Source organism: Sapajus apella, unplaced genomic scaffold (assembly GCF_009761245.1).
Source record: "Sapajus apella isolate SASKATOON/1434 unplaced genomic scaffold, GSC_monkey_1.0 scaffold100, whole genome shotgun sequence".
NCBI classification, from domain to species: Eukaryota; Metazoa; Chordata; class Mammalia; order Primates; family Cebidae; genus Sapajus; species Sapajus apella.
Window position 1 is genome coordinate 4,263,366 of NW_022437040.1, and position 24,708 is coordinate 4,288,073.

The 24,708-nt window shown below is 43.2% G+C and overlaps 1 protein-coding gene across 4 annotated transcripts in view; it reads left to right on the forward strand.

The window, feature by feature from the left end:
- Positions 1–24,708, forward strand: part of SFMBT2 (Scm like with four mbt domains 2) — a 241,820-nt gene that overhangs the window by 194,754 nt on the left and 22,358 nt on the right. For all 4 annotated transcript variants that reach the window (XM_032258157.1, XM_032258158.1, XM_032258156.1 and 1 more), the window contains 5 exons: positions 306–419; positions 3,700–3,742; positions 5,683–5,753; positions 9,328–9,467; positions 19,831–19,940. In XM_032258157.1, the coding sequence (XP_032114048.1) occupies positions 306–419; positions 3,700–3,742; positions 5,683–5,753; positions 9,328–9,467; positions 19,831–19,940 (478 nt within the window). The remainder of the gene's footprint in view (positions 1–305; positions 420–3,699; positions 3,743–5,682; positions 5,754–9,327; positions 9,468–19,830; positions 19,941–24,708) is intronic.

Sequence of the window (24,708 nt, forward strand, 5' to 3'; positions counted from 1 at the left end):
TGGCAGTGCGATTTGCTGCCTCCCTCTTTTATTTTTAGGGTGGAGTATCTCTATTTTTCCAAACCCTCACTTTATTTGAACCCCTTTTATTCCTGCCCTGTTCTATCTCAAGCGTTTGTATCTGTGGTAAGACTAAAGACTCTCGTAAAGTCACACCTTCCATTCAGCTGCTGCCTATTTTGTTTTTGTTTTTTAACGTGCGAAGGAATGTTTTTCTCAATCTTAGGGATGCCCTATTTTTGCTGTTCTGTTTCTTTGTTGGTAAGACCTGTTTGTACCACTTGTCTCTACTTCTTCACATGCAGGGCTGCAGACCCCTGTTCCAGAGGTTATTGTTGATGTGGAATCCATGGACATCTTCCCCGTGGGCTGGTGCGAAGCCAATTCTTATCCTTTGACTACACCACACAAAGCAGTCTGTAAGTGGTTCCCGGTTGAGGGGGGTGGTGGATAACATCGGTGATCGTGAATCCATCGGCAGCTTTGTAAAGAAATTATAACCAAGTTCTAAAGCACAAATAAGATTTTTGATTTTCCACTGAGAAGCCATGTTTTTGTTGTCTCAATCTTTAAGTGTCTGCGTGAGATGATGTCACAGGTGGACAGACTAACAGTGACGGACAGTTGAAGGTCACAGAGAGGCAGAGGAAAAAATATCTGAAATCGTCACTCTCAGTTTTTTTCTACAGTTCATTGTTTTGATGTGAAAAAAATTGTTACATACTATATTATTGTATTATCATTTCTTTGAAAGATGTGAGTTTTCTCATGTAACTTCTACCAGCAGAATACCAGGTAGCATGGTGCCTTATTCCTATCATCTTAGTACTTTGGGAGGCCAAGGCAGGAGGATGCTTGAGCCCATGATTTTGAGGCCAACCTGGGCAGCATAGTGAGACACCGTCTACACATAAAAAAAGAAGTCCATATAGAAGTAGATTAGTCGAGTAGGGTGGCACATGTCTCTGGCCACTCTGGAGGCTAAGGTGGGAGGATTGCTTGAGCCTAGGAGGTCAGTGGTGCAATGAGCCAAGATTGCAACCAAGCACCAGTGCACTCCAGCCTGGGTGACAGAGTGAGACTCCATCTCAAAAAATAAATAAAACAAACACCTAACCTACTCTTAGCACTAACTAATCTCTGTTATTTCAACTGTACTTTATAAAGTATATTAACACACATCTCTTTGGTTACAGAAATACCAAATAAAACCAATATTAACAGTTAAACAACCCAGCAGTACACGCCCATTCATACACATGTGCACACACTCACATGCACATTTAAATACAGGCAACGGTGGTTTTTTTTGGCTCATTTGTTTTGTTTTTGGGACAGAATTTCACTCTTATTGCCAGGCTGGAGTGCAATGGTGCAATCTTGGCCCACTGCAACCTCCACCTCCCAGGTTCAAGGGATTCTCCTGCCTCAGCCTCCTAAGTAGCTGAGATTACAGGCACCCACCACCATGCCAGGATAATTTTATATTTTTAGTAGAGACGGGGTTTCCCTATGTTGGTCACGCTGGTCTCGAGCTCCTGACCTCAAGTGATCCACCTGCCTCGGCCTTCCAAAGTGCTGGGATTACAGGTGTGAGCCACCAAGCCCCGCCAACAGTGTGTTTTAACATACATTATTATAGGTCATTATCACAAAATGGTACCATGTAAAAATCTTCTAACCTAATAAATCATTGCATTTATTATTCTATCCTAATGTGTATCAGAAGTGTTATTTAAAATGATGAGTCCTTAAAGATAATAGGTTTCAACTGTTAAAGAGATTCTATCTCTATCATTTTCTTTATGGAATATAGGTGCCAGCTTTCCTCCTTCCTAACAGCCTGTTCTGCGGTCACTTCTGTAGACTCTCACAACATTGCTGGAAACACCCCAGTTCCATTGCATAGTTGACTTGAAGTTCCTTGATGACAACAGAGTTTCAGGGCTCCTCTAGCTAGCATTATTAAGAGCAGCAGAGGACATTATGTGTGTGAAACAAGTAGGTAGTTCAGATTAGACACAGACCTGGATGCTACGGGATTCTCCTTTTCCTAAACCATCCTACTCAATGTCTGATCCAGTTTATGGTAATAGTTTCCCCTTATTTAAAAATATGCTAAAACATTCATCATATAATCATCATTTTAACCTCAGGGACATTATTTTCCCCTGTCACTTAAAATGATGCAGATTCTGGCCAGGTGTGGTGGCTCACGCCTGTAATCCCAGCACTTTGGGAGGCCAAGGCGGGTGGATCACCTGAGGTCAGGAGCTCAAAACCAGCCTGGCCAACATGACGCAACCCCATCTCTACTAAAAATATAAAAAATCAACCAGGCATGGTGGTGGATGTCTGTAATTGTAGCTGCTTGGAAGGCTGAGGTACAAGAATTGCTTGAACCCGGGAGGCGGAGGTTGCAGTGAACTGAGATTGCACCACTGCACTCCAGCCTGGACAACAGACCCATACTCTACTCTGTCTAAAAAAAGAAGTGCTTCAGATTCTGACCATGCCCAGCCAGCATGGCCAATAGGCTCTCCCTGAGTTTTGTCCCGCGATTGGAGCTCCAATCCCCTTTGTCCTTGTTGCCCCTCAAGGAGAACCTGGTGTCCTGAATCCTCTTCCTCCCCACTTCACATGGATATGGAAGGCTGCAAGTGCTTTGGATTTTTCTGGAGCACAGTCACTTACAGGTTAAGGTTATCCGAGCCAAACACCATAAAGTTACCTGGTTCTTCAGGATTTGGGATCCGGGTCTGTTGTGCTTAGCTTTTTCCCAGGGGGTCAGGCATCCCCATCGCATTAACAAAGACCAAAGGAGACAAGTATTCCAAACTCACTTTGCACCTGAGAGGTCCTAAGTGTGGACCTTTTTGTAGTAATAACTGGAATTGAATATTAGATAGTCAAGAGTAGGCGAGATTTTATGGAGTATTTCTCTTATTTATTTTCGCATGCATTCCTTGCACATACATTTTGCTTTAAAGAGGCAAACTCCATCTCCAAACCTGCCAGACTCTAGCAGCTTTAGAAGTTTTGTTGGAATTAATTTATGCTTATGTTGGAAGATGTAGGATTATTCGAGCCAAAATTAGTAGATGCCAGAAGCTTTCGTCTATTTTTGTTAAGGTGATCTGAATCAGTTATAAATATAAACTGGAAATGTTCTTATCCACAGAAATCACTATTCGCTCATTTATGTCAATATTTGACCAGACATATTTGCGAGCTACTGATTCTCCTTTTGTGAATAACGTGTTTTAGTTTAAATGCATACATCTGACAGCACTTTGGGAGTGTGTTGTGATAGTAACATGATTTGCCTCATCACAACTCTTCTTGGGAAAAAAAATCATTCTGGATAACTGCTTGCAACAATTGATCTGAATGTGTGTGCTTATGTGAGGTACAACAGGTGTACTCTTTGGCATTCTTAAGTGCACATTTAAAAATAAAGTAGCTAGCGTCATGATAGGATTAAATGAACTAATTTCTACTAAGGTCTCACATCTGGTGAGTTAATGTCTATCCTGTGCTAGAAGAAACAGAGAATTGTGGCAGGAGTGACGTAACTTTTCGGCATTTAAGTTACTGCTTTAAAATGGGCGCCTTTTTATTTTATAACCTGTTTTTAAAAATGGACTTGCTCCACTAACAAAGCTGATTTTCTTTTTTCCCATTTGCCTTTTTTTACAGCACAAAAGAAGAGAAAGATTGCAGTTGTGCAACCAGAGAAACAGTATGTGTTTCCCCGACCCGCCAGACTGTACTGTATACTGATAAACTGTAGCGTTTTTATGGAGGATGGGAAACATGGCTGTTTTTGTTGGAGTTAGCTAGCAAATAGCACACTAGTAGAGGCAGCAGTAAAACATAGTGGCTGTCATTTCTTGTGTACCTGTTATGTGCAAGACACAGTGCCTGCCCCCCAAGGCACTCAGTCCAGATTCCTGTGGTTCGCTTTTTATTCCACCTCGGCATACCTAGGGAGCACCCCATACCTACACACAGAGTAATGGCTGTCTGTGCCTGCAATTTTTGGCGTCCACAGGGGCCCCACGTGGCAGGTGCAGTTTCAACTCGCAGCCCCTCACCACACTTGGAACGCTGCTTCTTACTCACCTCTCCTGGAGTGGCTGGGCCTGGGAGGCAAAAAACTTCAGTTCAACCCCAGCTCTGCTGAGTGAACTTGAGCAAGTCACTTTAGTTCTCTGCCTCTCAGTGCCCTGGTTTATAAAATATAATTGGGGAGTTTTTATGAAGATTAAATTAGATTCCATTGGAAAAAGCTCTAGGCCTTAAGTTGTAGGCTGAGCAAATCCAGATTGTACCCCATCCCTCATTTCATTTGTGATTTTACGTGGAAAGAGGGTGTTAGCAAAATGTGTCCAGGAAGGCAGTGTGTTTTTGAAAAGTTGTGACTTGCTAGTAACATTTCTAGATATTGAAAAATATTTAAAATATGATAAAATGTACATTCCATGCCAAGTGATTCTTTCTTAAGTAAATAAAAATATATTGATGGAAAGACAACTGAAAACAGCATTTTTCATATGCAGTAGTTGAGTTTAAATAAAATGGAATTGAACTGTAACTGCACTATTTGAATGAGAATAACAGTTCTGTAGGTGTTTTTTGTGGGTTCGCTTCTAAATGCAGTATATGCGGCTCGTAACCAGGCTCCATGTTATCCACCTGATGAAGTAGAGAGATTTCATGACACACCTGTGACTAAATCCAAACTGGAATCCATCACTCCTAACTGTACAGCCCATGGATTAACGGTTCTCACCCTTCCCATGCATCAGTCACTTAGGGAGCTTGGAGCACACAGATTGCTGGGTCCCATTCTCAACATCTCTGATTCAGAATGTCTGAGATGGGGCCCGAGAATCTGCATTTCTGATGAGTTTACAGGTGATGCCATTGCTGTGGGTTTGGGGGACGCCTCTTGGAGAATCACTCCAGAGTTGACCTTGCTAAGATCTCTTATAAACCTTGACTTTGAGCTGAAGGAACTTTTCATCCGTGTGGTTTCTATGCCACCAACCTAGACACCCCTGTGAAACCTAGTTCACCTCTTTTCCCCTAAGGCTGCATTTTAAAACACACACTGATTCAGCAACATTTTTACTGAACTATAACAGAGCTCTGTCGTGGAATAAGCCTACTTCACATTTTAAGATTCGCCAGTTTATAGATTTTCTTTTAAGGTCTTATATTTAGTGTGGCCATGACTCAAACCTGCCCCGAGGTCAGAAATCAAAGGTTTGTGGAAAGTGGTTTTCAATTAGACATGGAAGTAGAAAAGTCTGACTTTAATTAAATGTAACATAATGTGTCTTCATGTCTAAAGTATAATGGAAGACAATATTACACTTCCTTAGCAAGAGACAAGGCCAGAAGCATGCTGGGAGAAACTCATTGATCAGTGCCAGCCGCTTGGGGGCAGATGTCTCATGGGCTTTTTAGGGTCAACCAAAGAATTGGAGAATAACTTTTCTGAAATGCTGTTTTCATCTGGTCTTACTGGGACTGCTCCCACACACGCATTCTATTTTCTGGTCTTCTTATCTAAGATTTCTAGAAGAGTCATTTTAAATTGTGATAAGACTTTGGAATGTAGCCGTTCCTTCTAGAGCTTGTGGTCCCTGATAGTTCTGTTTTCTCTGTTGACAGATCGCCGGCCGCAGTGCCTGTTAAGAAAATACCTCATGACCTTTGTTTATTCCCTCACCTGGACACCACAGGTAATCAGTCCCATTTAGGGGTCTGCGTGCCTTCCCTCTTTGCAGCCAGGAGCAGAGACATATATATGTTTCTAGGTCGATATGAATATATCTCCACGTTGAGCCTATTCTGTTTTTCCCCATTGTCACTCATGAGCAGATACGTACTTTTTAAAAAGAAAAATTTCTGAGCTAAATTCTCTGTGGCTTTTCTTTTCTGCTTTGTGACCAGTAGCTCTAGACAGTTCTAGCATACAGGAGGAGGGTTTATGTATGACTTGCAAATTAGGAGCCAAATAAGGGCTGCGTGTCATGGGGGAAAGGGAAGAGTTGTGAGTATCATCTCATTGGGCAGTTTGGTTTTTTTTTTTTTAATATTTTATTATAGTTCCATTTGCATTTTTACACTTGCTGTTAGGATTTAAGTTACCCCTGGCTTGTGAATTGTTCCTTAAAACCCTCCGTTTGAAGAGCCGGTTGTGAACAGTATATGTTTTTTAGTGTGTAAAGCCTTATATCTTACAATAGCCTTTGAAAATACATTTGTGAGCTACCCTCTGGCCATGAAGTCTGGTAATAGACATGTTTGTACGTTGTCATACTTGATTAAAAAGTCTGTTCTCTAAGCCAAAATGAAACTTGCTCTGAATTCCAGGATTAAAACCAACATGTCTTGGACGAATCCTACTAGTAGATTATCTTGGTAGTAAAGAGCAGTTCGATGAGTAGATTTAACTAAAATTTTATTTTTCTACAGGTCTGGTAATCTAAAGGCAAAGTAATCCTACCAAAAATTTCCATGTAAATAATGAAGCCCTGGACTTCATTATTTTGCTTGTTGTTTATAATTCAAACTGAATGGTTTTAAAAGAACCATGCCAGCTACCCTTTCATAGTCTGTAATTGTAATATTACTTCTTTTCTATCCAGAAGAATAACATTTCTGCCTCCTACCTCTGCTGGTTCTTAGTTGAAGTCTTTCTGAGAACAAGTCTACCTAGACTGTTAAATTACCATCCCAAATTGACAGCAGTGGTTTTGCAGAAGTTCCGCTGTGGGTGTTGCTTAGCCTGGAGCCTGGGTAGAGTCAGGGTGGGGTGGTGAGTCCCTTAGTCAGAAGTGAAACCTCATTCTACATTTATAGATATTAAGAAGCGTCAGGCCCAGAATGGTGGCTCACACCTGTAATTCCAGCACTCTGGAAGGCTAAAGCAGGCAGATTGCATGAGCTCAAGAATCCAAGCCCAGCCTGGCCAACATGGCGAGACCTTGTCTCTATTAAAAATATAAAAATTAGCCGGCCATGGTGGTGTGCACCTGTAATCCCAGCTACTCGGGAGGCTGAGACAGGAGAATCACTTGAAACTACAAGGTGGAGGTTGCAGTGAGCTGAGATTGTGCCACTACATTCCAGCCTGGTCAACAAAATGAGACCCTATCTCAAAAACAAAAAAAAGTTTCTCTTTTTTTGGAGATAGAGGTTTGTTGCTCTTTTCACCCAGGCTGGAGGGCATTGATGTGATCTCCGCTCACTGTAACCACCACCCAGGTTCAAGCAATTCTTCTGTCTCAGCCTCCCAAGTGGCTGGGATTACAGGTGCGCGCCACCATGCCCAGCTAATTTTTGTATTTTTAGTAGAGATGAGATCTCACCATGTTGGCCAGGCTGGTCTTGAACTCCTGACTTCAGGTGATCCACCTACCTTGACCTCCCGAGGTATGAGCCACCCCGCCCGGCCAGAAAATAAATTTTAGATTGAGATCTTATCATTTAATGATTCTGCTTGTCCATGGCATTTTCAGACAGCAAGATCAGCAGCCTTCCCTGTTCCCTTTCTGAGCTGAAAGAAGAATATGGGTAATGTAAACTTAAGCTGCAGTGAGGTCTGCTTCAGCTTCATTAGATTGGCAGAATGGAGGAGCACAGTCAGAACCAGTGCTGGCGTGGATATGGGACTACAGGAGCTCTTCCCTGGTGCTAATGAATGTGTCAATGGGGTAGTCACTGTGGAGAACAGCTTGGCCATGTCTAGTAAAACTGAAGATACAGGTACACAGACCTGTGGCCTAGCCGGTCCACTCCTGTTACACGCCTGAAAGACTCTCTTGCCCACATGCAGAAGATTTTCACAGTTGTATTCATGAAAGCACTGTTGACAATCCTGAAAAAGTAGAAACAACTAAATATCCATCAGTAAGAGGCTAGACACCTAAATGACGATATATTAATTCAATAGAATCAAATAAAGAAGTAAAAAAATGAATGGGCCAGGTGCAGTGGCTCACGCCTGTAATCCCAGCACTTTGGGAGGCCAAGGTGGGTGGATCACAAGGCCTAGAGATTGAGATCTTCCTGGCCAACATGGTGAAACCCCATATGTACTAAAAATACAAAAAAATAATTAGCTGGACTTGGTGACACGCACCTGTAGTCCCAGCTACTTGGGAGGCTGAGAGGAGAATCACTTGAACCAGGAGCCAGAGGTTGCAGTGAGCCGAGACTGCACCACTGCACTCCAGCCTGGCGACAGAGCCAAAACAAAATAAAAAAAAGAATGAACTTTTTAGATCCACATCTACCAACTTGAATATATCCCAGAAACTTATTGTTAAGCAAACAAATGAAATCTTGCAGGAAATCATTTGTGGAATATGTTTTAAAATATCATATATTGCTTGTAGGCACACGCATGCTTCTGTATGTGTGGTTGACATGCTTGTGGATGATGAACACTAGATTCAGGGTCATGGTCACCTCTGGAAGTACAGGTTGGGGGTGTCACTGGGGTGAGTGACATGGGATTTCTCTGTGTAGTTGGTGTTTTTGACCTTGAACTACACAGTGGCTCTGGAGCAGTCATCGTCTTGGCCTTTGTGTCTTTTCATTTGTCTTGAATATTGCATCATAAACAGAAATATTTGTTTATATGGTGAAAAAAATAATCTGAATTTTTAAGGTATCCTTAAGAATATAAAATGTCCTGCCAGGCACAGTGGCTCACTCATGTAATCCCAGCACTTTGGGAGGCCAAGGCAGGTGGATTGCCTGAGGTCAGGAGTTCGAGACCAGCCTGGCCAACATGGTGAAACCCTGTCTCTACTAAAAATGCAAAAAAAATTAACTGGGCATGGTGGCATGCGCCTGTAATCCCAGCTACTTGGGAGGGTGAGGCAGCTTGAACCTGGGAGGTGGAGGTTGTAGTGAGCCAAGATCGTGCCACTGCACTCCAGCCTGGGTGACAGAACGAGACTGTCTCAAAAAAAAAAAATAATCAATAAAATAAAATGTCCCACTATTAGACACAGAACCTTTTTCTCAGAAGAAGACAATCATCCATTTTTCTCTGCTGCTCTGTTACAATTTGGAGGCAGAGTGAGGCCTCCTAATTACAGTTCTAATGACACTGGTCATCACAGTTGTTGTGTTCATTTTGGGATCCATTGCTTTTATTATGCCTGACTCCCCATCAGCCAAGGGCTCAGACAGCTCTGTGTGGTCCTTCTCCTTGACCGTGTGGATTAAGCAAGGGTCTTGGGTTCCCCTAGGGTCTGGGGTTGTGGTCCTAAGCATGGGCTATGTTGCTCTCCCCTGCAGGAACCGTCAATGGGAAATACTGCTGTCCTCAGCTCTTCATCAACCACAGGTGTTTCTCAGGCCCTTACCTGAACAAAGGAAGGATCGCCGAGCTACCTCAGTCGGTGGGACCAGGCAAATGCGTGCTGGTTCTTAAAGAGGTAAAGCCATGCACAGTCACCTTGGCTTACTTTAACAGGATTTTTAAAAAAGCTGTGGGCCCAGTTTCTGAAGGAGGGACTAGACATCAGAAGCAATTCAGTTAACATTTACCAAGACCTCCTTTCTCTCCATCCTGGGGGCTGAAGCCAGAGATACAAAGACAGAAAAATGATGCTCTGAAAGGTTCCCCATCCGGTGGGAGGGATGTACATCTGCCTCCCTTCGAATTAAAGGAAAATGTGGCACTAGATTTGAATGAAGTGCTTTGGGAAGACAGAGGGAAGACTGTGTTTGGAGCGAGGACCTAGGACTGGAGTTGAGGTTTCCAGAGAGGTAAACCAGCTTGGAAAAGCACAGAGGACGTTGTAAGGCAGCGTACAGTATCATCACTGAGAATGGTGCCCCTTGGCCAGGTCGTGGTGCTGTGTCATCTTTTTTTTTTTTAATCCATCTCTTCCCGGCACCTGGTACCTGCACACGGGAGGTAACGGTGAGTATTTTGAAGTGTTCAGGTGCTTTGATGAGGTTTGTGTTATGGGTCTCATCCAGGCCTATCACTTGGAGGCTATGGCTCCCCATTTCTCCTGCTGCCTTTGGGTGATGACCTGCAGAGAGAGGTGAATCCTGAGACTGTTGATTAAGGCTTCTTCTCCATTGCATTTTTCTGGCATTGCGTCAGACAGTGCTTGGAGACAGATTGGAAATTTGGAATAGTTTCCAAACTCTCCCTGGAACTCTATCTCTGCTCTTTTCTTACGCACATCCGTGCTTTCTCTGAAGAAAGGGGATACCAAATGGATATTCTTTATTGCCACTGTACCAAGATGAATGTTTCTTAAAATTCTGCAGGCACAGCCGGGTGCAGTGGCTCACGCCTGTAATCCCAGCACTTTGGGAGGCCAAGGCAGGTGGATCATGAGGTCAGGAGTTCAAGACCAGCCTGGCCAAGATAGTGAAACCCCGTCTCTAAAAAAAAAAAAAATTCTGCAGGCACAGCAATCCATTGATCCATTGAACAGATGTTTGCTGGGCAACTTTAAGGAGCCAGGCATCATCGGAAGCATTGGGTTAAAAAAGGAACAGGCTCTGCCTTCTGCCTGTTGGAGTTTCTTGCTCTTGTTGGGGAGATGATATAATCCTCAGCTCGATGTGCAATTGGGGGTTCAAGAGAGAGAGACAGGAGCACAGTGCCCTGGGAACAGAATGGAGGAGAGAAGAAATAAATGGCAAGTGACATTTGATCTGGCTTAGGCAGAGCACATAGGACCTTGATTGCACAACATGGGAATGGCCGCACAGGTGGGCATTCAAGGCGTGTTCCAGAAAGGGGAGTCAGGTATGGCTGGAGCTTAGGAACTTAGAGTGGAGATAAACAGTGGCATAAAAGGGTACATTAGATTTTGAGAAGAAAAACAGAAGAAGCTGACCTGCCTTGATGATTCAATGTGAGGTTAGACGGAGCAAATTGGACGGGGCCTGCTTGTGAAAGGCCTTCTCTGACATTTTAAGTGGTTTGGACTTGAATCTATGGCTGGGGCACCCTCAGAGGAACGCCAGATTCAAGCTTCCCCTCTACACGAGAGCCTCTGTGTGATTTCAAATATCATTTCACTTAATGAGAAAGAGGCCATTGAGTAAAGTCAGAGGGCATTTTTGCTTCCTGGTCATCAGTGGTATTCGTAGTTAAATACGTTTATATTAGAAAACATCTGCTTGAGAGAGGAAGCTGGGGTTACAGTTTAGAAGAAACCTGTCAGAAATCGATGAGGCTATTGTTGTGGTCATGTATTCGGGAACGTGTAGAATGTTTAGCAGGTGGTCTCTGCCCCATACCAGTGTCCAGTCGAGTTGGAAAGATGAGTAGGTCAATAGAATGTAGCCACGTGGTCCTGGGTTCTGGGGCAAGACCTGGCACGCACACTGTGAGATCATACCGTAGGCATCTGCGGTCTGTGGGGACCGCAGAACCGGCAGCCTGTCTCAGATAGGGAAAGGAGCAAAAACAAAGCTGGGGCATTCAGGGTGCAGGGGACGAAGGAAGGAAGAGGAGAGGATGCTCACAGTGCCCGGAATGTGCAGACCACGTGGGATGGACCCAGAAAGGGCCCTGTTCGTGTTGAGCGTCTCATGCAGGCCTGGCCGTGGTACCACACCCTTCAAACACATTTTCATTTAGCGACAGAGTAGAACTGCCTTCATTGTAAATAGCTCGTTTCTGCATTTGGCATCGTGTCTTGAAATCAAACAGTATGTATCTCACTCAGCCTAAGTGGTGAGTAGATTCCATACATGAGAAATTTACAGCTAAAGAAAATGGCGATTGAGTTGGGAGGGCCACACCCTGGGAAGAGCTCTGCAGTGTGGTTCAGCGGCAGGACGGCCGGTTAACTCTAAGCACATAAGTTGGCACAGATCCAAGATCCTTGCAGATATTAAACTCAGTCCAAACAAATCAAGCCAAGATTACACGTACGAATTTCTGCCACCATTGGAAATAGGACCCTAGAGAGAGAATTGACTTTCTTCCGTCTGCTGCAGCTGTCAGTCTGTGAATGGATTCCCACTAGGGCGATGTTTTCTGCCTGTATCTGTGCCTGTTTTTGTTGTCAGTGATAGGATGGGGACACAAAAACTGATAAAAGTAGGGAGAGCCAATGGGCTTCTTTGAAGCTGCCTCCAAGCCTGTGTCACGTGGCATGTTCTGTTGTTGAAATGAGATCTTCCTTTATCTGCCGGCTCTGTTAACAAGCAGGATGACCTTGGCTTCAGCCTTCCTTGAGGGGCTGGCTGTTTTACTTTACTAAATGATTTTTTAAAGTCAAAAGTGGTTATCCCTGATCAATTCTCCGATAGGTGCCAGCAACTAAATTTAAAAGCTAGGCCAGAGCAGTTTTCTAATGACAAAACTAACTTTTTGCTGATTTGAAAAACGCATATGGCAGGAAGAAAGAAACAAAACAAAAACGTGAGTTCTGTGGGTGCAAAAGAAAAATGTAAGTTCCACCAAGCTAATATTTGTGCTAATGCTCCTCTTTCAGTACCAGAACCTCTGTGGCTTCAACTTTCATCTTAGTTAAAGAGAACGAGGTAACATTTTGGGAAGCTAAGGTGGGCAGATCACAAAGTCAAGAGATAGAGACCATACTGGCCAACATGGTGAAACCCCGTCTCTGTTAAAAATATAAACAATAGGCCGGGCGCGGTGGCTCACGCCTGTAATCCCAGCACTTTGGGAGGCTGAGGCGGGTGGATCATGAGGTCAAGAGATCGAGACCATCCTGGTCAACATGGTGAAACCCCGTCTCTACTAAAAATACAAAAAAAAATTTGCTGGGCATGGTGGCGCGTGCCTGTAGTCCCAGCTACTTGGGAGGCTGAGGCAGGAGAATTGCTTGAACCCAGGAGGCGGAGGTTGCAGTGAGCTGAGACTGTGCCATTGCCCTCCAGCCTGGGTAACAAGAGCAAAACTCCATCTCGAAAAAAAAAAAAATATATATATATATATATATATATATATATATATATGTACACATAAACATTAGCTGGGCATGGTGATTCGCACCTGTAGTCCCAACTACTTGGGAAGCCGAGGCAGGAGAATCGCTTAAATCCAGGAGGCAGAGGTTGCAGTGAGCTGAGATTGTGGCACTGTACTCCACCCTGGAGACAGAGGGAGACTCTATCTCAGAAAAAACAAAAGAGAGAGAGAGAACGAAAAGAAGCCAAGACAGGGTGAGTTGGATGGAACTCGAACACTTGTGTGTTTAGAAGATGTGCAGTGACAGCGGTTTACCCCTATCTGTTCTGCTAGAAATAGGCAGTGTCTGGGGGTTTGGATGCAGACAGGGTATTCAGCATGTCTTCAGCAACGTTCAGTGCAGGCTGCGAAGTCCAGTTCTGGGCTCCACCTGAGTGGGCTGCTTTACGAGAGAGGACAAAGTTTCTGGCAAAAGTGGTCTGTAATGCATGTCTCTACTCACTTCATGAATATTAGAGTTAAGTGGAGTTTTGAGGGACCAAAACTCTCCGGCCTCAATTCAAGGGGGGTGCAGCGAGGGGAGGTAGGGGACCTGGGAGCAGCTGGACCCAGAGTCAATCAATGATTGATTCAGGTCCAGGCATACCCCATAAGCAAACTCAGCTAACAGAGCAGGCCTTGGCATGGAGGGGCAGGCCCAGTGGCGACCACCCTCACGTGCTGGGCCTTTTACAGCATGCCTGTGCCCAGTTGCAGGGAAGGTGGGACGTGTAAGGCACAGGCAGTAGTGATGGTGTTTATCCTGTCACATTTCCATGCTCAGTAGGGTCATTGTCCATTGGGATCATCTTTTTGTATCCCAAATCCTTCTATCCCGTGCCTCCCCCAGTGTGCCAGGGTCCCCAAAAGTGAGATAAACTATGGATCTGTGTTGTATCAAGAGACTGGTCGCATCCTATGACCAAAAGACTCTTGTCAGCTGCTGTGTTCCTTGTGCATTGCACAAGGAGTTCAGGAAATTTTTGCCTTGTAACTTACACACCATCTCATGAATCATCAGGCCTGCAGTTCTCACTTTATAGACAGTGTGTCAGGCTGGTGTCTGTGTGTGAAAGAGAAATCAAATGAGTGAGCCAGCCTGGGCACAAGAGACCAACGGGGAGTGAACAACTAATGTATTTACTCGTGTCCATGGGTCCTGGAGTGACCGTTTCAGCTGCAGACACAGACCCATGATGAAGGGGAGAGCAGACCAGCCAAGCACTCCTGGCAAAAATGACTCTGAAAACACCCGCCTGGGCAGGGCGATGGAGCTTCTGCCTTCACAGAAACTCCAGACATCCTGGGGACAGCGTCCTTGGAGAAAATCCCAGGTGGCTCTCGGAGACTTGGGGAGCCTTGTGGTTTTACTTAGAATTGATTTGGCTCAGAATACCTCAGTTACATTAGGTCACTTCTGTTTTTCAGAAAAAAAGAGAAACATGCCTTTCAGGTGGGGCTTCTGTGGGAGTCCCTTTGTGGGTCTTCTGCAACAGTTTCCTGGGTGCTGAGCAGGCAGGGGCTCCCCGATTGTGTTCACTCGGAGGAAGGCCTGGCCCGTGTCATGGGCGCTGCTGTTTGGTAGCCCAGGTTCAGGAGGTTAAGAGAGGAACATTTATAGAAGGGAAATCAATGAGCTGTAACTTTCTATAGAAAGGTAGAAATAGAGCTCCTGATTTTCTCCTCTCTTTTTCTTCTTTTGGTGCTTAAAAGAACGGTTTGGAGAAAGCCCCGGGAAGCCTGGGCATGGAGGATGCTTTGCAGTGAGGCGCTTCTCGGGGCTGTCTTTTGGCTCCAGTGTAACTCTCCACCCCATTCACTGAGATGCTGGTGAGACCAGGGTACTCAGCTGAGGTCCAAAGGCTGAGTGTGAAGGAGCGGAGCAGCAGGATCCAAAAAGAGGTGCTGCACCCCTGGACGAGAGTGTGGTGTCCCCTCTCCGGCCCTGAGTCAGAGATGCCTGACTGCAAAGAGGCATGGGACCTCCAACCCCCAAAGGACTCAAGTGGCTCCTGCTCACCTGCAGTCTTGGTGGGGTCTGGCAGTTTGGGATTTGGTCTCAAATAACAAGCTGAGTCTGTCTTGCTATTTGGTCTAAATAACAGCTGAGACCAACAGAAAATCCCCATTGGATTGGGTTCCCCGCTTTCAAGTGGGGTCTGGCAGTTTGGGATTTGGTCTCAGCTGTTATTTACTGTTTAGATTTCTGCCCTGTGGTTGATTAATTAAGCGATTTTTCTCCATCTTTTTGTGTGGGGTGTTTAGCTCTCACATTTGGGGAGTCTGTGGTGTGCTGTTTGAATGTCTCTTTCATTGTGTAGCTCTGAGCATTTGTCCTGGGCTGTCACTCACAACAATTTTAGTACCTGCAAACTAGAAAGCTTTCTAGTGAGAAACCTGAATGTCAGCTGCCCCAGGCAGCCTTCCCTCTTCATAAACTTCATAGTGGGAGAAGAGCTTTCCTTCTTCGGAGCAGCCGTAAGTGTGTCGGTAGCATCCCGGGATTGTTGAGGCAATGGGAATGATGGCCTCATATCAAGGACGTTTCCAAGTGATATTGGACAGAGGGAATGTCTTACCCAGCTGACATCAGTGAAGTCGGTCCTCGGAATCAAAGACAGATGCAGACAGGCCTCTTGAAGATACTCTGTTGTGTTTTTGTTGCTGCTGTTTTAAATTTATGCTGAAGGTTAGTTCACCCACTAAGAATAATGTACCAAGCTTGTGGGTGGATATAAACTTTAACACACTCACATCGTCAGTGTGCAGAGGGAAGGTTGGCAAAGGGAAGGTTGGCAAAGGAAAGGTGCACAATTTTTTTGCTCGTAAGGCTTTTCTTTATTATTTTCCCATAGAGAAGACAAGACACATTTGATGAACTTTCTCATCATAGCGTAGGATAAGATTTTGTGGCAATGAAAAGCAATAGAAAATGATAACTCCTGACCCTCCGTTCACATAGATTATATGGTATCAAACACTTGAAGTGAATTTGTTGTTAATTTTTAGATGAACAGAATAATTTTATCTAATTTCAGAACCCATATTGAAATTATTGAACCAATACAAAAAATATCTATTGAGCACCTCTTCTTGCCATTTATAGTTCTATCTACCATAGATACAGCAGCAAACAGAATGAAGTCCCTGATTTCCTGCTGCTTATGTTATAGTAGGGGTGGATGGTGAACAAATCAACCAATAAAGGAATACTTCTATATTAATAATAAGTTATCCGTGAGAGGCCAGAGAATGAAGGGAGCAATGTTCTGTGTACAGAGGATGCTCAGCAGAGCCCTCTCTGATACAGACTTTGAAGTAAAGACCCGGATGGGGAGGGATGGGCTGGAAGGATTTCCCCAGGAAGAGAACCATCCTAAGTGAAGAACAGAGCAGACGAAAGGCCTCATCCGACCTGTGGTTGAAAGGATTACCCTGGCCATTGTTGGGAGGTGAGGCTCTCAAAAGGTGAGGTGGAAGGCAGGGAAGCCCCTGCTGGCAGAGTAAGAATAGAACCAGAGCTACCCAGCCTTCAGCCGTGTGTCCTCACGGGGCATCTGGATAAGGTAGTTTCAGGGACATGGTGGACACAGAAGAGCCCCATTGGATTGGGGCTGAAGAAGAGAAAGAGGTGTTGATGAGTGTAGACCTATTCTTAAGGATTTTACTGTAAAAGAGCTGAGAAATGAGGTGGGTGGATTTATTAGTCCATTTTTACACTGCTGATAAAGACATATCTGAGACTGGGCAATTTATAAAGGAAAAGAGGTTTAATGGACCACAGTTCCACGTGCCAGGGGATGGTGGAAGGCAAAAGGCACGTCTTACATGGTGGCAGGCAAGACACAATGGGAGCTAAGCGAACAGGGAACCCCTTATAAAACCATCAGATCTCATGAGACTTATTCACTACCACGAGAACAGTATGGGGGAAACTGGCCCTACGATTCAGTTACCTCCCACAGGCTCCCTACCACCACTCATGGGAATTATGGGAGCTACAATTCAAGATGAGATTTGGGTGGGGTCACAGCCAAACCATATCAGTGGAGGAAGATGAGAGACACCTAAGGTCCTGTTGGTTTGGGGGAACAGGTTCCCTGCTACCCTCTCTGATCAAGAACGTAATGAACTGAACTCCAGTGTTTTGCAAAGCACAATAATTCAGTCTAACTGTGGCTAGTCATAACAGCTGTCCACTTAGTTATTTTCATTAGGTAACTATAATACATTACATTGTCATGTGCACAGAAATTATTCAGCTTACAATTACAAAGTTTTATAGAGAGCTTGTTGAATTTGGAGACAGATGATGTGGCATCGAGAAAAGCCAAGGAAAAAACATTCAATATCAGATGCTTTTTATAATTTAATTGCTGCCTGCTCCCAGGCTGAATTGAACTCCAGAAGGCATTTTCTCTTCACAGTCACAAAATGCATCTCGATATGCAGCAAATAACGTGTAGCTCTGGGGTTTTCTCCGCAAAACCCAATGAAAAGAATCTGTTGAAATTTTATTGTCTGTTGAGAAACACTGTGTACGTTACTGCAGTCAGTTCTAATTAGATTTATTTTTAAACTGAGCTTCTGTAAATTGTACTGACAGTAAACAATAAAATCAGATGATTATTCTAATACAGAAAACACAAATACATCAGAACTGCTGGTACCGCCTTGTCTTGGCTTTTTAGCACCTTAGCAAGCCACATTCTCTCGATGGTTAGTTTTGAGGCCCTTGAAATGTAACAAAATGTTACTCAGGCAAAGAAAAGGCAGTCGCTGGGCTGACTGCGTAGTGTAAAGTATTTTAAGAGCAAATCCTTAGTTACAACTTGAGAAAAAATTGTTGTTTTCAGAAGTAAATCAGGGTACAAACCAAGCTGGTCACATTCCAGAACACAGCAGACCCGTGAAAACCGTGACGTCCAAATTCCAGCCACATTCTCCCATCTCCTTCCATTTATTTTGTGATAGTCTCCATTAAAAAATCGTAGGTGTTTAGGCACTAATGCCAGTCTCCCATCTCACTCAGCTGTTTTTCTTGCTTTCTCAATGGTATTTTGCTCTGAAATCTGAAATGTGAGCTCCATGTCTGGCGCGGTCCTTCCGACTTCTGCACTGGGACAGCCTGCAGGAGACATGGGCACTGTGTGCTCCCCTGTCTTGTTCCTGCTACCTCTCACCCAGTGGAGCTTCACACAGAGTCATTTCATGGAATTCCACACCATAGGCCTCTGCTTTGCACTCTCACATTCTCTGTAAGGTCTCTATCCAAATAGCAGCAGCCCAGGAATGTGTCAGAACTCATCAGTGTCCATCATGATGATTCGCTTTTTGAAAGGTGAGCAGCTTCAGGCTCTGAGGTCCTTGCCATTTTCATTAGAGAAGCTCATTGAGGTTAACAGGAGCATTGTGTCCCCCAGGTCAGCAGTTGGGACTCTCAGAAACGCCTGCTCTTTCTGAACCCTGTGGTATACACATGCTCGCTTTCTTGGACTTGGGAGTGAGGGGTGGATCAAGGAAATATGATCTTGGATGGCACTGGGTGTTCCAGACTTGCTTTTAAAATATTCACATTTCATGCAAATCAAAACTACATTGAGATACCATCTTCCACCAGTTAGAATAGTGATCATTAAAAAATCTGGAGACAACAGATGCTGGAGAGGAAGTGGAGAAATAGGAACGCTTTTACACTGTTGGTGGGAGTGTAAATTAGTGCAACCATTATGGAAGACAGTGTGGTGATTCCTCAAGGATCTAGAAATAGAAATACCATTTGACCCAGCAATCCCATTACTGGGCATATACCCAAAGGATTATAAATTGTTCTATTATAAAGACACATGTACACGTATGTTCATTGCAGCACTGCTTATAATGGCAAAGACTTGGAACCAACCCAAATGCCCATCAAGGATAGACTGGATAAAGAAAATGTGGCAGATATACACCATGGAGCACTATGCAGCCATTAAAAATGATGCGTTCATGTCTTTTGCAGGGACATGGATGAAACCAGAAACCATCATTCTCAGTAAACTGACACAAGAACAGAAAACCAAATACCACATGTTCATGGACACAGAGAGGGGAACATTACACACTGGTGTCTGTTGGGGGTGTTGTAGCCTAGGGCGGCGATAGCAGGGGGTGGGGAGGTTGGGGAGGGATAACCTTAGGAGAAATACCTAATGTAGGTGACAGGGGGATAGATGCAGCAAACCACCATGGCATGTATGACAATCCTGCAAGATCTGCACATGTACCCAGAACTTAAAGTATAATAAAAAATATATATATGTACATGTCAGAAGATTGCCTTAGTATTAAATGTCCATGAATTGAGCCTGCAAGAGGGGAGTTTCACACAACTTGTTACCCTCCTTGCAAGCATCTGAAGCCTCTCCAGAAGCATTTCATGAGTGAGTTGTCTCCGTTTCATTGGTTCCTTATGAAATCTTTAAAAATAGAAGAAATGCTCAGTAGCCTATCCAACTGAAGAGTCATCCTGTTGAAGTACAATAAATTGCTCTTTGGTGAAAATGGTTCAGCTTTTCTGCAACTAGAAGAGTTAATGGGAGTCTGCTACCCCCTCTAGAGAGGGGTTCACACTTTTCTAGCCAGACAGATTGGATTTTACCGCTCTTTTTGTCCCTGGTTGGTGAAACAACTCAGTGTGAGCCTGGGAAGTGTTCTATCAGACTTAATCACAGTTCTTCATTTAATGTGGGGATAATGGCGAGCTCTTCCTAATTGTCACTGGTGTGGTTTTCAAAGTGTCCTTGTGTTAGTAGGAATGAATGCAACTGCAGCTCATTCTGCCTATTTTTTCCCCCAAAAAGGTTCTTAGCATGATAATCAACGCAGCCTACAAGCCTGGAAGGGTATTAAGAGAATTACAGCTGGTAGAAGATCCCCACTGGAATTTTCAGGAGGAGACGTTGAAAGCCAAGTAAGTGTTTTCAGTTCTGGAAAGCAAGGGTTTTTGTAATACTTCGTCCACTACTCTGAAACTTGTCACTTCTCTTTGTGACACAGCCCTGAGAAACGGAACAAACTGAAGGATGTTCATTCTACATTTCTATGGACGACATGTAGATTTCTTGGTGTTTTTGCTGTCCAGTGTTGCCTTAAGCCTTAGGATTCCTAAGGTGAAATAGAGATGTGCCTAATACTTTATTATGTTAAACATTCAGCATAAAAACTTGGTACGTTTCAGGACCGCTAGATTATTTGAGCAAAAGGGGGAAAATTATAAAGAGGATATCCCTTATCATTATTACACTACGTTCATAAACAGCTCTTCATTTTTGATGTTATAAAGACTATGCTAAATGCAAATGCTCTCTTTTCTAGCAGTTGACTGTTCTAAAAGATAAAAGGAACCAAGGCATGTTTGGTCTGGGTTAAGTAAATGGCAGCGAAATCAGGGTTGGCATAGAGTCAGGTAGCTTTCTTTTATTTGGAAATAGGCTAATTGGAAAGGTGACATTTTTGCTTTGCTTTAAGTTTCTTGACCTCTGAAATTGAGAGCAGGAACTGTGTCAATGTGCTTGAACTTGGTGGTTTAGGTACATAGAAAAAGGTCCGTTTGTAAGATAATTTTATGTTGAATAATTGTTTAGAGTGCTTGACAGGACTCTTAATGTTCATCTATGGGTTTCAAATAGAGTACGTTTTAATAGTTGGCTTCTTAATAATCATTTAGATGTAACATGTGAGAAATGACGGTTTTTAAAAAGAGTAAACCACTTTTTACTGGCTAGAGGATCTCCAAGCCTCCTTTAGAGAAGGCACCTGCCCTATTCATAGTGAAAATTGAGAAATATTGAGTAATTTGTATGACCAGTAATATTTTCCTCTGTAGTTAACTCATGCTAGTGGTGACCGAAGATGTTTAGAGATTGCGCTGGCACTCAACATTCATTGCCAGCCATCCACTTAGCATTCCTGGTGTCATTTTTTAACAACGCTGGGGTTTTAGATTCAGTAAAAGTCATTTATGGACTAATCATACTCTGCCAGATCACAAAAGCATAAGAAAGTATATGTAGATAAGAAGAGGGTTTATTTGCAGAAAATAGCAGGCCAATGAAAGATGCTGCTATATTTCATTTCCTTCTTTCTCAAGAAATATTTAAGTGAGCTTCACCTATAGCTCAGAGAAAAACAAACAATTTTTTTTAATATTTCATATTTTTCTACTTTAAAGAAATCATTGGGGGTAGTGGAACATTTTCTTATAAGGTTGTAGTAGTATTGGGGGCAAAAAACATGAGCAAGAAATCCTTCGTATTTGAAAACATTTCTGCAGAGTTCAGTACAGTCCATGTATACCTAATGGACATAGGTATAATAAAAGTACAAAAATCTTAGATCCCATTAAAATCTCCCCTGCCTCTAAATAAGCCAGAAACTCGCTCCAGATCCACAGAGAGAGGGCGTTCATTTTGCATGTGTTTGCACTCGTTTTCATGTTACCAGGTCGATCAGAACTTTTTATTAAATCCAGCCTGATACAATCAAAACAGACATGGTGAAACCTGGCTCTGCTGAATTGTAAAAGCAGCGTATTACCTATTATATCAAACGTGACAGAAAGTTCCACAGCAACATCTTACACAGCAACTTATAATGAGAAAATGTCTGTCTGAATGGGGTTTCAACTGTACTAGATCATAGTAGCATCTCAAAGCAGCTGCTAATGATGACAGCTTTACAGTCGGCGGGAGCTCTCCTGCTCTGATACTGTGTGTTGAGTCACCTCTTTCCTTCTGATGTAAAATGACAACTTTTTAGATCTTGACAACTTTGCTATTTTCTTTGGTGCAAATGGAAGGAGAGAGAGCTGGTATCTTCCCAATTGGCTGAAAGGCAGACATGTTTTCTGTCACGAATAAATTAACATACAAGAAGAGAGACCTGCATTCAAGACATTTGGTCCAGGCCAGGCAAAGGGCTCATGCCTGTAATCCGCGTACTTTGGGAAGCCGAGGCAGGCAGATCACTTGAGCCCAGGAGTTCGAGACCAGCCTGGACAACATAGCAAGACCCTGTCTTTACAACAAATAAAATACATTATATATATGTAGATAGATGTGTGTGTATGTATGTGTTATATATGTGTGTGTATGTGTATATATGTGTATATGTCATATGATGACATATATATACATATATATGTCATACATACATATATGTATGACAGTCCTCTTGGTTGCTTATGGGAGCTGTTTTATACAATCATAAAGAGTTTTTTCAGGAAGAGAGGATGTGAGATTATCCGTAGGTCAGTGATTGCTCTCATTTGGCATCTAGGATTTCTGGTTGTTTTTTCCACTTCCTAAGAGGAAAGACCCATTTGCTTGAGAGGATGAAGGTGCCTTTGTAAAGGTTTTGACTTGTAAATATAATGAAAAATTACACTATTACCTACAATTGTCTCTTGGTGATTTTCCCCTTATTTATCCAACAACCGTACCTTTTATAGAATGAAAGGAATTATTGCAATATTTGAACTTGTGAGGAGTCTATCACCTCAACATGTATTGCAAAGCAAAAATTTGCTAGCTTTTGTGCCAAGGGAAAAAAAATGGCTTCTCATGTAGTTCATTTCTGTTCTGGAAGAGAAAACGTCCTTCTTGCCAATGAATTTAAGTATGCTCAATTTACCTACGTTATTTTGAATTACAAGAGTGGAGGAATTTAGGCTATATCTTAGGGGGGATAAGAAGAAAATGCCCTCTACCTCCCTGCATCTAGAGACATTTAAATATGTTTTTCAGCATGTTACAGAATCTTCTTGAGGGAAAATAAAAAGACTGTCGTAACTCTTCTTTGAATGGCTTTTGTGATCATCTTTGTAAAAGCCAGGCGGAGCTTAAAAGTTTCTCCAGTCCTTTGCTATGGTTATTCAGAATATTTAAAGAGAAAATATCCTGGTGTGATTTCATGTGAGTTAGAGCTCACTGTCACTTATCAGAGGCCGGGAGATAAAGTCACATCTTCACTGTTAGGTGGGTCATGCTCAGCTCTGTAGAAATGTTGTGGTTGCTTTTTTTTTTTTTTTTTTTTTTTTTTGTAAGCAGTGGTTAATTTTGTGTGTGCTTTTACTTATTTGACATTAATTTTTATCCTTTTATGCAAGCCTGTGTCTTATGAACTGTCACACGTGATATTTGGCTATAAAGTGATTTATGTAAGAAAAGGGGTCCCAAACTGAGAAACTTTGCCATAAAAGCTTTCGTTTGGTAATTTCTTAATTTTTGTTTACCTTGCCTAAGTGTGTGTAGTTTGCTGTCCTAAAAAACGTATGAGGTGAACTTTGCATTAAGCCGGGGGATGAACCAGTTTATTTGAAGAGAAGACTGCATTTCTGTATGTATGTGTGCCTACCTGAATTCATCGGTTCATGGTGTGGCGTATCTGATTCAAACAATCCAGCTTAGGACGTTCAGGAGGAGCAGCAGTCCCCTGGAATAAACATACACTTCCCATGTATTGCAGAGTTCCCGTTACTCAAAGGCAAGAAGGAAGAAAGAAACTTCTGAGGAGTTTGGTGTCCTTAGACTGAAAACCTGTGACACATTCTCCCGACTCTGGTGTCTAATGACTAAGAATGAGATCAATGAAGTGAAAGCTTTGTTCTGAAGGAACTGAGAACCGTAACTCACTATTGCTGATGAGAAGAGAGGTTTTTGCCCAGCCTGCAAAGCTTCCCTGTTTCTGCAGCGTCCTCAGAGTCACTGCCTCCTTTCTCTTTTAATTCTTCCTTCAGCATTCGAGGGTGTGAGTTTGGCTCGAAGAACCAGAACCTCGTCCTCTGCTCCCACACCCCTATTACTGCCTGATAAGATTTTGTTAAAAGGTCTCATAGGGTGATTTTGAGGGTAAATGTTGGAACTCAGACCATCATGACATCCTCCTGCTTGGGCTGAGCAAATAGTTACGAACTGATGGTTGCACCAGTGTTGGCTTCTTCAGTCTGTTTTTCTTTTTGACTCAAAACCCATTTTGATTTTTCTCAACTTTCAACCACCATATTAGTCCATTTTCATGCTGCTGAGAAAGACATACCCATGACTGGGTAATTTATAAGTAACATAGTGTTAAATGGATTCACAGTTCCACGTGGCTGGGGAGGCCTCACAATCATGGCGGAAGGTGAGAGGCATGTCTCGCATGGTGGCAGACAAGAGAAGAGAATGAGAATCAGGGGAAAGGGGTTTCTGCTTGTAACACCATCAGATCTCTTGAAACTTACTATCATGAGAACAATATGGTGGAAACCACCCCCATGATTCATTTGCCTCCCACCAGGCCCCTCCCACCACATATGAGAGTTATGGGAGCTACAATTCAAGATGAGGTTTAGGTGGGGACACAGCCAAACCATATCACCCACTGAAGGAGAAGAGACAATTTTTTCGGCATTCTTACCGTTCCATCTTCCTCCGTCTTTCTCCACCCCTGCCATAGGCACTTGGATGTGGAAAAAACTCCCTACTTTGGCTAATGGGAAGAAAGTGGAAGGCCACACACTTTATATTGATTCCGGTGAGGAAAACTTTGCCCCAACTCTCTAAGGTTCAGAGACTGGGAACGTGAAAATGTAACTGACAAAACACAGGTTAGTGGGAGAAGAAACAGCCCACTGACATGTGTAACGCTCATACAAGGGAGTGCTCAGTGTTGAGTAACTCAGAGGAGCGGTCAGTCGT